Raw genomic sequence first — 12,985 nt, 5'->3', positions numbered from 1 at the left:
TTTTAAAAAAAAAAAAAAAAAAAAAACAGTAAAAGAAATTCATAGATGAACTAGTGTTTTATAGTGTTAATAACTACAGCTAATTTCTGTAATGATTCAGATCTCGACAATTCTCGTAACGTTTCTAATTTTGGTTCGGTACTGCAGTCTATTGTATCGTTGCGGTCGAGTCTGCAGGACGACATGTTTCGATGGCGTTTCTGGAGCGGATAAAGGAGGACTTCAACAAGAGATATGGTGGAGGAAAAGCTGGAACTGCTGGCCCCAAGAGTCTGAATAAGGATTTTGGGTAAATTTTAATGGCTCTTAGTTCATTTGATGAGGTGTTGTTGTTGTTGAATGATACTGAAAGTTGAATGTTGCAGACCCAAAATGAAGGCTCATATGCAATACTGTGTAGATCATCCTGAAGAAAGCAGTAAGCTTATGCAAGTCAAGGCTCAGGTTTCTGAAGTTAAAGCTGTTATGATGGGAAACATCGACAAGGTAAAACGACCTGACCCGACATGTAAATTATTACCAATTCAAAAGTACGTGTAGTTTTAAAACGCATTTGCTAGGGAGAGATTTTCATACTCTTATGAATAATGTTTCGTTCTCCTTCTCAATCGATGTGAGATCTCACAATCCACCCTCCTTTAGGGTTCAGCGTTCTTGCTGACATTCGTTTCCTTCTTCAATCGTTGTGGGACCCTCCAATCCATTCCCCTTCGGGGCTAAGAATCCTTGTTGGTACACCGCCTTGTGTCCACCCCCTCCGGGGCTCATCTTCCTCGCAATCCACCCCCTTCTGGGCCTAGAATCCTTGCTAGCACACCGCCTTATGTCCACCCCTTCAAGACTCAGCCTCCTTGCGGGCACATCATCCGGTGTCTGGCTCTGGTACCAACTATAACAGCCCAAGCCCACCACTAGTAGATATTGTTCTCCAATCCATCCCCAATTCGGGGCCAATAATCTTTACTGGCACACCACCTTGTATCCACCCCCTTCAAGGCTCATCCTCCCTCCTTGCACATCGTTCGGTGTCTACCTCTGGTACTAATGGTAACAGTCCAAGCCTACCGCTAGTAGATATTGTTCTCTTTAGGCTTTCCCTTTCGGACTTCCTCTCAAGATTTTAAAACGCGTCTGCTAAGGAGAAGTTTCCACACTCTTATAAAGAACGTTTCGTTCTCCTTTTCAACCGATGTAGGATCTCTCACTACGATTTTAAATGTTAGAATTGGTCTTGATTATTTGCTTAAACTCTTCGAAATATTAGAATTAGTTTCGATTACAAGAGTTTTACAAATTTATATGACACATGTTTGATGATGGTTGCTTTATTTGTTCTATAGATACTAGAACGAGGAGCTAAGGTTGACGAATTGGTAGATAAAACTGCAGATCTTCGTTCAAGGGTTAGTCTCTTTAAATTTTGTTTTCAAAGTGCATACATATATATATATTTCAACTAGTTGAGTTACACTCGTGTTGACAATCGATCGTGATTCAATTACTATGTTTTATTGATCAGGCTCAAGATTTCAAGACGAGCGGGACACAATTAAAAAAGAAGATGTGGTACCAAAATATGAAGATAAAACTGATCATCTTAGCTATTATCATTATCTTAGTTTTGATCATCGTCGTATCCGTCTGCGGCGGATTTTCGTGCTAAAATCGAACCCATGAGAGCATTTTTAATGCTCCATTCATGAAATTATTAGTGTTTTGTGATGGTGAAGGCTTGTTTTGTACACTTTTGGATTAAAAGTATAGCCATTTTAGCATGGATTGTTGTACTTTCTTCGTCATCCATTAAAGATTTGTAATTATTCATTCATTTATTCGTTCTCTCTTATTTGTTACATTTAAAAGATAATTAAGTCATCCATTAATAAAATTTTGAAGTAAAGTTAATATGATTTAAAATTTAAATTAGGTGCTTAAATCACGAAGATTAGATTTTTTTCGATTTAGGTTGAGTTGAATTTGGTTCAATTTGCAAGTTGACGTTTTTTTTGTCAGTCAACCCGAAAATAGGATTACAACCTTACCTTACATTTTTTTATAAAATAAAAATATTTAACGTTTGTAAATGATGTTAGTAACTTGTAAATGTTTGATATTTAAATTTTATGAAATTTTAATTATTAATATAATATGTATGGGAATAAATATAATTTTTTAAATAATTAAAAAAAATAATCAGACCATTGAAAGATGAAAGTCCGACGCTAATTTGATAATGAGTTTATAATCAAAGAATATTCTCTTCATTGGCACGAGGCATTTTGGGAAGCCCAAAGCAAAGCGATGAGAGCGATCATGAGTTTATAATAAAAGAATACTCTCCCCATTGACACGAGGCCCAAAGCCTACAACAAAGCTATGAGAGTTGATGCTCAAGGTGGAAGCCCAAAGCAAAGCCATAGAGCCCAAACCAAATCCATGAGAGTTTATGCTCAAAGCAGAGCCATAGAGCTTATGCTCAAAGTGAAAGCCCAAAGTCAGAGAGCTTATTGCAATATCGACAAGAAATAAATAAAAATAAACATGTAAAATTTGTCTCTTACTAACTCAATTAACCGATATAACTTTCTAAAGCCCATAATTGAGAAGTACATAAACGATGGAAGTATTTTGTATTATTTAATATATATTTTTTTAACCATTGGAAAAGTGGTTTCCGGCTCCAAATCACGCCACGTGTTACTTCGATGGCCAAATGGTCTCTCGGTCCTCATTCTTTGATGCATATTCGCCCATCAACAACCACAACCACCAGCACCATTTAGCTAACGAAGTCAATTCAGTTCTCTGCAGACGCCATTCTTCTCTTCCTTCTGCCGATTCACACTTCGACTCTGACTCTTCCGCCATGGACGCAGCAGCACCACAACTCGTCTCTTGCGGAATCGACACCATTCGCTGCCGAACCTTACCATCGCGCCTTCAGTTTCCCAAACCAATTGTCAGAACTCGCAGGCGCGCCGGTAAGGTTCTTGCGGTTGCGACTGACCCGAAATCGACGCGGAATGAGTCCAGGAATTCGTCTCCAACGAAGTCCGTCAATGGATCAGCGAGATCCCCTCCGGCTCCTAAAGCTGTTAACGGAGTTTCCACTGTAAGTACTCTCATATGAACCTTTCTTTAAACTGTTGAATTTTACGCTGTTTCTGTTTCCTTTGTGTTCTCCTTCTAGCTGCTTAATGATTGTGCGGTTCCTCTTTTTTGATCGGTCGCCGTTTGATTAATCTATATGAGTTAGAATAGGATTTTAATGACGTAAAGGAAAATTAGAATGATTGTTGAATATGCACAGCTTCTTAGGCTTCGAGTTCTTGCCGGAAGAATAACGACTACTGAGCTCGATCAATTTCCATGAAGACTAAATTTCGATTTAACAAAATTTGCTTGTGCCTATATTTGTCGAGACCTTGGTGGTTTGGAAATCCTGGTTGTATGTCTTCACTTTCACGTCGAAATCATATTAGGCGAACTAGTCACTAGTCTTGATGGTTCTTTTATTTTCTGCTATCCACGTTGGGATATAACAGGTTGTGATTGTTAGATTAGGTGCCTTTCGTTTTCACCCTTCAACGTTAAATGATTAATCTATCGTTTAAATATTTACCAGAATTGAATAGTTTTATTGTGCGTTTGATTCCTTGTCATTTGAGATGAATTTTGCCATGGGTTATCGAGAGTTCATGTTCACTTTTTGATGTACCTTAAAATATATTATATATACTTTTAAGTCTTTTAATTTTAGTGGAGTTCCTTCACTAATCTTAGAAATGACAGAGAATTGGAGATGTTTCGAAGGAAATTAAAAGAGTTAGAGCCCAGATGGAAGAAAATGAAGAGTTGGCAATACTCATGAGAGGACTTCGAGGACAGAATCTAAAAGATTCCCTTTTTGCAGAGGATAACGTTGAGCTCCGCCTTGTTGAGGTATAAGTGTGTGATTAACGTACTTTTTTTTTTGCTCTCAATAATGTGTGATATAGTTTTGCGGTCCACTCATGTTTGATGTGCGTATGAAATTAAATGAAAAGGATCCTTGAGGTCTGAATTTCAGGTTAGAAATATGGGAGGGAGTTATATGATTAATTATTCATATGTGAAGTGAGTAAAAATCAAGAAAACCAAAATTGACTTCTATAATCGTGCTGTATATGCATAAAATTTGCGTACTGGACTCACGAATTTGTTTTAATTGCTCATTGATTTTTTTTTTTGCACGACTCTTGGAATTGTACAATATCTTTACTTTCATTTTGAACTTCTAGCAACTACTTTTTGGGTTTTGGATCAAAGGCATTGAGAACGTATTTCACTCACATCCACAACCTGATGGATAGATTGGAGTTTTCATCAGAACTCCAGTAACCTCATATGTAACCTATCCGGAAGAAAACCTAAACAATGGAACTTGATTCTAGCTCTAATTGGGTTCACTTAGATTATCATGATTGATAGGCCTACAGGCAAATCAATTTTAACTGTGAACAGTTCAATTAGGAAAATGTAAAATCTGCTATTCTAAACTCTGTTATATTTTCAGTTTATGATAATAGTTATGATCATGTTCAAGTTGATTACATTTTTTTATCAATAGCATTGAAAGATTGTGGATATGAATTAGAGTACTATCATCGGTGTTTTGTTTGATCCAAATAGAGAACTGGAAGTTGATAGTCAACGTTTCCTTCCAAAGAATAATTTTCTATCAGGGAAGAAGCTTCTATGGGGGCTAATAACCTGCTTATAGAAGTTATAATATGAAAAAATGAAATTGGTGCGGCATGAAACTCGGGCTTTTTTTAAAAAAAAGCTTTAGTAAGCTCATTTTTCTAGGTGTTTTTTCCTCATTTTCTGTCAATGTATTTTTATATTTAAATTATTCTGTTTTAGGTAGATGAGAGCAGCGAGTTTTTGCCTTTGGCTTATGATCCTGATAGCATATCTGCATATTGGGGGAAAAGACCACAGGCTGTGGCAACACGAATTGTTCAGTTGCTTTCTGTTGCTGGAGGCTTTCTCTCGCATATTGTCTGGGACATCATAAACAAGAAAGTTAAGGAGGTATGTCTACATTACTTTTTTTCCTCTTTTGTTTTTTTTATAATGCTACATTCAGGTGTGGGCAATGATTATTGTATGTTAACATTAGGGAAACTTTAGAAATTAGAATTTGGAGTCATGTCTTGAGCAGCAGTGAATCTTGGGAGGTGAGAATATGGGCTCGGGAGCATTTAAAAAGAATATTGATTCAATGACAAGTTTCTTTTGTTATTAAGAAAAAGATTATCATGACCAGTTGTGAAGCTTAGAGTGATCATATGGCCTCTTGATTCTCTCTGAATGTTTAATAGGAGTGGTGGAGTAATGATTGGTTAAGATATGAATATTAATGAATTCAAAGTAAAAAAGGTTACTAGTCAATAATACAATTGAGGGTAAAAAAGAAGTAGCAGTTTCCCCATTTTTAATGTTGTTTTGATCTGCATATCCTATACAATATTTAATGAACGATCTCTACCATTCTTAAAATTCTGTCTAAAACCGTTAGTTATTAGTTAAACTCCTTGGTATTAAACTAGTATTACCTCCAAATTGCTAAAATGTATATTTTAGTATGTCGCAGGAGAAGCTTTCCAATTCTGAATTACTTTATGACGTACCCATGGTTGATATAAATACACACTACACCATCTATATCGTGTTTCTTACCAATTGAAGTGCTTCATGGTTCTAAATGTTGTTTCAAATAAAAATGTAGTGTATTGTTCGTTTTAATTCATGAACGACTTATATTGTAGAGAAACAACATGTCTTGATCTGGAAAATATCATAAAATTTATTTTTGATTCCTTTACATTAAATCTACCCTCATGTTTCTCTTTATATTTAATCATACCAATAACCTCTCTTTCCTTTGTGATTCCTTTTGCAATTGGAACATTTTATTTCAGAATGAAGTTGAAAGAGCAATTGAATTAAGGGAAATTGTGACCTCGTTGGGTCCAGCATATATTAAACTAGGACAAGCTCTGAGTATTCGACCAGATATACTGTCACCTGCTGCAATGACTGAGTTACAAAAGCTTTGTGATAAGGTATGATTAACATTCCATGTATACAGATGTTATAGTTTAGATTATCTGAGTTCTCTTGTCTGAATTAAGCCCTGTAAATTGAAACATGCATCTAATCCTTTGTTGTTGATACCATTCATAACGCGGTTTCTTATTCCCATAAGTTTATAATCTTTGATCAGTATGGTTTCTACAGTGGAAGAGTGATTTGACTGTAAAAATTTGGGCCTTAGTTATAAGACAACATTGGTGCTGATAAAGTTTTTATACTGAACTTTCCAAGTCAAAGCTAGCATACATGGTTCATGCTATTGGAAACAAAAGTTATTATTGAAAAACTTCTAGATTGCTGCATCCCTTTTATGTTCATTGTGAAATGTATTCTATGTCCACTGCTCTTCTTGCACTTTAGTCCTTGCAATGAACATCTGGCTATAGTCTTCCTGTGTTGAATTATGTTAATTAACTTGATCCTCGTAGAAAATAATATTCACTTGAAGCCTACCTTGGAATCCTTTTGAAATTGAAATATTGATACTAATTCTTAGGATATTAAATTCTTGTAACCTGCTTTGTAAACCTCGGCTATTAGATAGCTAGTTCTTAGTTGGATTTCATTCTGCCAACTGACTGAGTGTGTATAGCTGCCAGATATTTCTGTTCTAGTCTACTTTATCACCTAGACATGTCATAGAGAATTGAGATTGCATTGTTGATGTTCTATTGCCAGTTATCATTAAGTTAGAAGAGCACCTATTTAATTACTGAATGATGTTAATGAAAAGGAAAGGTTGATTTCTTACCAAAAAAATTACTGTCTAATCTCTTTTCCATCTCGATCTGAAGGTTCCTTCATTTCCCGATGATGTTGCTATGAGTCTTATTGAAGAGGAACTTGGTCAACCATGGCAAAACATTTATTCGGAACTTTCTCCTTCCCCAATTGCTGCTGGTACGGACAGAGTTATAACTAGACATTTGTTAGTACGGATTATTCTATCTTTATATTATGAGATAATGCTCACTTCTTTTTCCCCCAAAAAAATATGGCAGCTTCTTTAGGGCAGGTATACAAAGGTCGTTTGAAAGAAAACGGAGATCTGGTGGCTGTTAAAGTTCAGAGGCCTTTCGTTCTAGAGACTGTAACTATTGATTTGTTTATCATACGGAATTTGGGCTTGGTTCTTCGGAAGTTTCCTCAGGTACTCTTTTCATTTAGAATGAAGGGGAAATAATTTAGTTATCTTTTATTTTGAAAAGATGGAGATAATTTTAATATTCCATTTCTTGCTTCTGATTTCTCTCAGATTTCTCTAGATGTGGTTGGCTTGGTAGATGAATGGGCAGCTCGCTTCTTTGAGGAGCTAGATTATGTGAATGAGGGTGAAAATGGAACACGCTTTGCTGAGATGATGAGGAAGGACCTTCCACAGGTAAACCTAGCACATACCATTATTTCCTTAAGGTTCAGTATTGATAATTAATTTTTCTCGTGCTTTTAGGTGGTTGTTCCAAAAACATACCAAAAATATACTTCAAGGAAGGTTCTCACTACTGGATGGATAGACGGAGAGAAGCTGTCCCAAAGTACGGAAAGTGATGTTGGGGAACTTGTGAATGTGGGAGTCATATGCTACCTAAAGCAGGTAATTTTCCTGGTCAATAAGTTTGACATACCAGTGCCTTCTTGACAACCATTTCATGATAAAGACAAAGGTCCTTGGGTATATGTTTTTTGTTCTATTATTTGAAAGCTAGACTGGGCAAAATGAAAGAGTCTTATTACATACGGAAAGTAAGTGTTGGAATTATTTTGGATCTTATTCTTTTTACTTCCTCTTCCAAGAGTTACTTGAAATATTGTGGTAACTACTCCATTTCATTATTCATGCTAGGGGGGCTCTATCCCTCCATTAAACCGAAAAAAGAAAACGTATTGCTTGAAGGAGCATATACAACAACATTCCATGGAGTCAAATCAATACATATCCTCACAACTTCTTGGCATCAAGTATTTAATAGTTGCTGATGTGATGTAGCCGCTGTCAGAACAATCTAGATATGATTTAAGTGTTTCTCAAGATACACTAGAATACTTGTGCACCGTAGTAGGTGTCAGATTTATATCCTAGTACAGGTTCCTGCATACTTGTGGTTACAGTGATTAGAATTATGGAACTTTTGAATGTATCAGTCATATATATAAGAAGGTTTTTGTACTACTGGGAAAAGGTTTTGTTTGTGTGCGTGCCAAAATATAACACTGCAGTTTGACTTTTCCTGTATATCTTTTGAGTTTTCTAACTAAATACATTTTCGTATAGTTACTTGACACTGGATTCTTCCATGCTGATCCTCATCCTGGGAATTTGATCCGCACTCCAGATGGAAAGTTGGCCGTACTTGACTTCGGTAACAAACTTTAGAACACAATTTATATAAGGCATATATTAACGTTCATTATATATATGTTTGTCCATTCACCCACAACCTATCTATCTCAACTTGGTTTCATGCACCTCCTTTGAGTACAAAATGTATCTAATAATTTTATCTTTATCCCGAACATTCTCATGATTTTATAATGATTTGATTTTTATTTGCTGTTACAGGCTTAGTCACAAAGTTAACTGATGATCAGAAGTATGGAATGATTGAAGCAATTGCACATCTCATTCATCGAGATTATTCGGCTATTGTCAAAGACTTTGTTAAGCTTGGTTTTATTCCAGAGGGTGTTAATTTGGAACCAATCTTGCCAGTCCTAGCAAAAGTTTTCGATCAGGCTCTTGAGGGTGGAGGTGCAAAGAATATCAACTTCCAGGAGCTGGCTTCAGATTTAGCTCAGATAACATTTGATTATCCATTTCGGATACCTCCATATTTTGCTCTTATAATCAGGGCAATTGGGGTTCTAGAAGGAATAGCTTTGGTGGGAAACCCTGATTTTGCCATCGTGGATGAGGCATATCCTTATATTGCACAGGTATAGTTCCTCTTATTTATTTATTTTGCTGATGATGCTAGTTAGATACTACCTTTTTTTTCCGTACTGAAATAAACGTTGTGTGCTCATGGCCGTGGTTGTATTCCTTTGTGGTAGATCTATTAGATGATTTTATTTTTGTAGGGAATGTAAACATCAATAACAAGGATAAGGGTTGTTTGTTTCACGGTGTGTTTTTGTCGTTTCCCGAAAATGGTAAAGGTTGAAGGTTAATTCAATATTTTTCTTGCAAATGACGTATACAAAACCTCTACATTAAATGTTAATTAACCTTTTCTGTCCGTACAGTGAGTTAAGTGTTGGATCTACATTTCATAGTAAATCAAGTTCTACGATTTTAGCACTTGGAAAAATGGTGGATTTTCAAGGATGTTGCCATAAACTTGTATGTAAAAAATACAGTAGTCGTTGAAGACACCCTTTGGTCCTTTCGTTGTTATTAAGTTAGTTTCTGGGCTCATAAATACTAGAAACATGTTCTAACCTAACCCCCTTGTTCATAGCCAAAAATTTACGGCCAGGCCTTGACTGAACTCTTAACTTAATTACATTTGGGTCTCTTTCTTCTCCTTTCTTTCAGAGACTTCTGACTGATGAGTCCCCAAGGTTAAGGAGTGCTTTACGATACACAATCTATGGGAAATCCGGAGTATTTGATGCTGAGAGATTCATCGATGTTATGCAAGCCTTCGAGAATTTCATTACTGCAGCTAAAAGTGGGGGTGGAGAGGATTTAAGTGGAGATATGGCCGGGCTTGGTGGTCTGAAAAGTCAAACATCATCTTCCTTTCTTCAACTTCTTCCTGCTCCCCGCGAATTCGAGCAGAATCAACCTATTGAAACAAGAGCATCCTTGGCCTTTTTGCTGTCTGATAGAGGGAACTTCTTTCGGGAATTTCTTCTTGATGAGGTACGCTCTAGAACTTTTGTAAGTTACTTTAGATATAATCTTACTACCTTTTTTGGTCCCCGAAATGCTACCGCATTCTCGGTTTTACTAGTGAACTGACAGCCTAATTAGCAAATTAGACATCTGAGCCTCAGAAATACTTGCTTTATGTCACTTTCCTCTTTTGATATATGAAGAAGCAAGGCCAATATTTTTCTTGATAATGAAAATGTTCACTGTTGTACTATGCAGATTGTGAAGGGCATTGATGCAGTCACAAGGGAGCAGTTAGTACGTTTAATGTCAATCTTTGGACTTAGAAATGCTACACCAGTTTTTAATATGGTTCCTTCCATTGGACCATTCAAGCCTGTTGCACTTCTGCCCACAGTATCAGAAGAAGACAGAGTCATACTAAATAATGTTCAAAAGATTCTCGAGTTCTTAACGGCGGGAAGTTCAATCTCAGCAACATCTAAAGAGGTACTTGTAGGCTCGAGTCAAAAGTGAATAACATATACTTAAACGAGTTTTTGATCTTCTTTCAAATGAGTATATCCTCACTATTTTCCCTTTTTCATCATTGTGGGTACAAACAGGGTGCGGATGTTGTTCGAGTTATTCAGGAGCTTCTTCCAGTTTTGCCAGGCATCTCCACTACAGTTCTTCCTGAGGTGCTCAGTCGATTATCTTCCCGGGTATTCGCCCGATTAATTCGTGATGCAATGTTATGAGGAATGCGCACAATTCGACTTTTACACGTCATTTGAATTTAGCACACATATAACTGATATATATACAGGTGAATTATGTAACCTAACCTGATCATCTTTCAGGTATTTCCAATGCTTAAATGCTTTGAGAAATTTTCTTTCTTTTTTTTTTATATTTTTTTATATATCATTCACTAACAAGAAATGTAAAGTTGGCAGTTCTATTGTATGCCAAATACTTCATTATATAGTGAAATTAAAATTTATTTTCACACAGTGACTTTGTTTACCTAGTTTTATGACCCTTAATCTTGTTCATCTTTTGTGCTTGTTCTCTTTACAATTGCATTGTTTTGGTGCTTCTAATTGTAATGTTGATATGTACCCAGTTTTATGACCCTTCTTTGAACTTATTTGAAGGGTTGAGTATCTACAGCTTAAATAAGATTGAAAGGACAAATAAATCGGAAAAGACAAATCAACAATTTGACTAAGCTTCGTATTACATGGATGATTTAAGACGCATGTCTTCGACTAAGAGATCTTTGAATCTTTTCACTTCTCATATTATTGAAGGTTTGTACAAAATAAACTAAATGCAGTAGAAAGGAATCAGAAAACTGCCGTAAACAAATTTTGTTGTTGGGTTGCTATCTCGAAATCTATTAAGAAGTTAGAATAGAAATGTAAAGTTTGTAGGTCCATTCTTATCCAAGAGACATGGAATCTAGGCAGCTTCTAAGACTTTTGGTTCTTGATCTTTCTTGCATTTCAAATATATGCCACTTATGTTTGATCTAATGCACACATGGTTCCACAAGCACAATGCAGTTTATTCAAATTCTGTATCATGAAAACCTTAATCCATGGAGTTGGCAACCCACAAACACAGCTCAATTCTTATACATCTTCTAAACACATGCATGTGAAAGAAACAGCAGGAGACAAAAGAAAAAGAGAGGCCAACTACCCATCTTGCTATTTGAAACCAACAGGAACAGTCAATTACTTCTCCAAATAAACAAAGAGAAGACAATTTCTCTTGAATTTCAGCCTTTTACCCCACAAATGAGTGCTTTTCTAAAGCAAAAGAACAACAACTTGTAGTGGTGGCATGATCATGATTGTGCTTTTCCCACTCTGTTTAAGTGTACAGCAAACTGTAATCATGATCACAAAACTCCCCTCTCCATTACTTTTTGTGCCAAATCCCCAAATCTTCAGCATGCCATCTGTGTTTAATCAAATGCTTTAACGATTCTAACCTTCTTCTTCTTCCCTCACAGGGCTCCAAGTTTGGTCATGGTTTCAACGGATCGAACCGGTGAAGAGAGGCGTTTCTTTGTTGATTGTACTCCTGGCGTCGGCGGCGCGGAGCAGGTGCACCGCCGTAGTGTGCTCTTGCTATGCACCTTCAGGAAGCTTTAACAACAAAGGCGAAGGAAGCAAGACGAGCACCTTTTTCAGGTCACGTTCTGTTGAAGAACAGAGAGATGGGGTCAAGCAAAAATGGCGTAATAATCATGAGCTACAAGATGGTAACGGAAATGGGTCTAATGGGATTCATTTAGAAATCCCAAATCTCAAGAGCAATTTAAAGAAGACAAAGGAGAAGGAGGAAGAGGAGGAGACTTGTCCTACAGAAACAAGGAAAGTGAACTGGCCTGATGCCCATGGTAAAGATATTGCTCATATCCAAGAATTTGATCCAAGGTATGCTTACTTTATACTCATTTCCAAAGCCCTGCTCTTCAAGTAGATATTAAATTCTAAGTTAATAATGGCCTCTTTTTCATGATTAAGCTTAAATTATGCCAAGAAATAGAGCAACATGTTGTATTTGAAAACCGTAGTTCATGATCAAGAACTGTTTCTGGGAGCTTCAAAGATGAATTTGTGTTTATTCTGTAAGTTTCTGGTTTTGCCAGTGTATCAGGAGATGGGGAGCTTGAGGGAGTAAGAAACTCTTGTGTCTGCACAATTCAATAAGACGAGAAAAGAAAAAGGTATGTTTGTAATTAGTTTCCTCCCATGAATCTTTCTTTCAATAATGAGTGCAATTTGCTGCAATGACTGAAGAGTGGTGATGACACATAGGGTTAAGTCCTTAGGATTTCTGATGCAAAGACAATTTGTATTTGATTTAATTGTTCCTGCCATCTTTTAGAACCGTCTCGCCTTCGACGTCGGAAGAAACAATTACTTTTGGTTTATACCCACGACGAATTTAGCTTGTATTTACCTTTGGACAGATCTCTAGAGTGAAGTTTTCTTTTAGAATAATGTG

The 12,985-nt window shown here is 36.4% G+C and overlaps 2 protein-coding genes and 1 long non-coding RNA gene across 4 annotated transcripts in view; all 3 read left to right on the top strand.

Moving 5' to 3' along the window:
* LOC111464270 (vesicle-associated membrane protein 722-like) overlaps positions 1–1,810 on the top strand; it is a 3,523-nt gene extending 1,713 nt beyond the window's left edge. Inside the window, exons 2-5 of the mRNA XM_023108396.1 lie at positions 148–289; positions 366–486; positions 1,341–1,403; positions 1,520–1,810. Of these exons, the coding sequence (XP_022964164.1) occupies positions 148–289; positions 366–486; positions 1,341–1,403; positions 1,520–1,663 (470 nt within the window). The 3' untranslated portion in view covers positions 1,664–1,810. The remainder of the gene's footprint in view (positions 1–147; positions 290–365; positions 487–1,340; positions 1,404–1,519) is intronic.
* Positions 1,811–2,746: 936 nt separating this feature from the next.
* LOC111464268 (uncharacterized protein sll0005) lies at positions 2,747–10,972 on the top strand. The gene is made up of 13 exons (XM_023108392.1): positions 2,747–3,112; positions 3,793–3,942; positions 4,906–5,076; positions 5,967–6,110; positions 6,936–7,041; positions 7,143–7,291; positions 7,397–7,522; positions 7,592–7,735; positions 8,414–8,501; positions 8,702–9,075; positions 9,677–10,006; positions 10,238–10,468; positions 10,585–10,972. Exons 1-13 carry the CDS (start codon positions 2,867–2,869, stop codon positions 10,717–10,719), a joined length of 2,394 nt encoding a protein of 797 aa, XP_022964160.1. The 5' UTR covers positions 2,747–2,866; the 3' UTR covers positions 10,720–10,972.
* Positions 10,973–11,488: 516 nt separating this feature from the next.
* Positions 11,489–12,985, top strand: LOC111464271. 2 transcript variants are annotated; one of them, XR_002714006.1, is made up of 3 exons: positions 11,489–11,860; positions 11,985–12,411; positions 12,627–12,985. It is a non-coding gene; the product is annotated as an uncharacterized LOC111464271 (long non-coding RNA). The 2 variants fall into 2 exon arrangements; XR_002714005.1 differs by lacking the exon at positions 11,489–11,860 and having other exon boundaries at positions 11,870–12,411.

The sequence above is a fragment of the Cucurbita moschata genome, unplaced genomic scaffold, assembly GCF_002738365.1.
Source record: "Cucurbita moschata cultivar Rifu unplaced genomic scaffold, Cmos_1.0 Cmo_Scf00030, whole genome shotgun sequence".
Lineage (NCBI taxonomy): Eukaryota > Viridiplantae > Streptophyta > Magnoliopsida > Cucurbitales > Cucurbitaceae > Cucurbita > Cucurbita moschata.
The sequence above is the reverse complement of the archived record's forward strand: the minus strand, read 5'-3'. Positions and strand labels throughout refer to the sequence as shown.

What these genes read in the sequence shown, in the direction of transcription:
- LOC111464268 (XM_023108392.1), top strand. Translation starts at nt 2,867, where the DNA reads ATGGACGCAGCAGCACCACAACTCGTCTCTTGCGGAATCGACACCATT. An exon ending in TTGAGCTCCGCCTTGTTGAG is followed by an intron (nt 3,943 to 4,905) that starts GTATAAGTGTGT and finishes ATTCTGTTTTAG; the next exon opens with GTAGATGAGAGCAGCGAGTT. An exon ending in TACAAAAGCTTTGTGATAAG is followed by an intron (nt 6,111 to 6,935) that starts GTATGATTAACA and finishes CTCGATCTGAAG; the next exon opens with GTTCCTTCATTTCCCGATGA.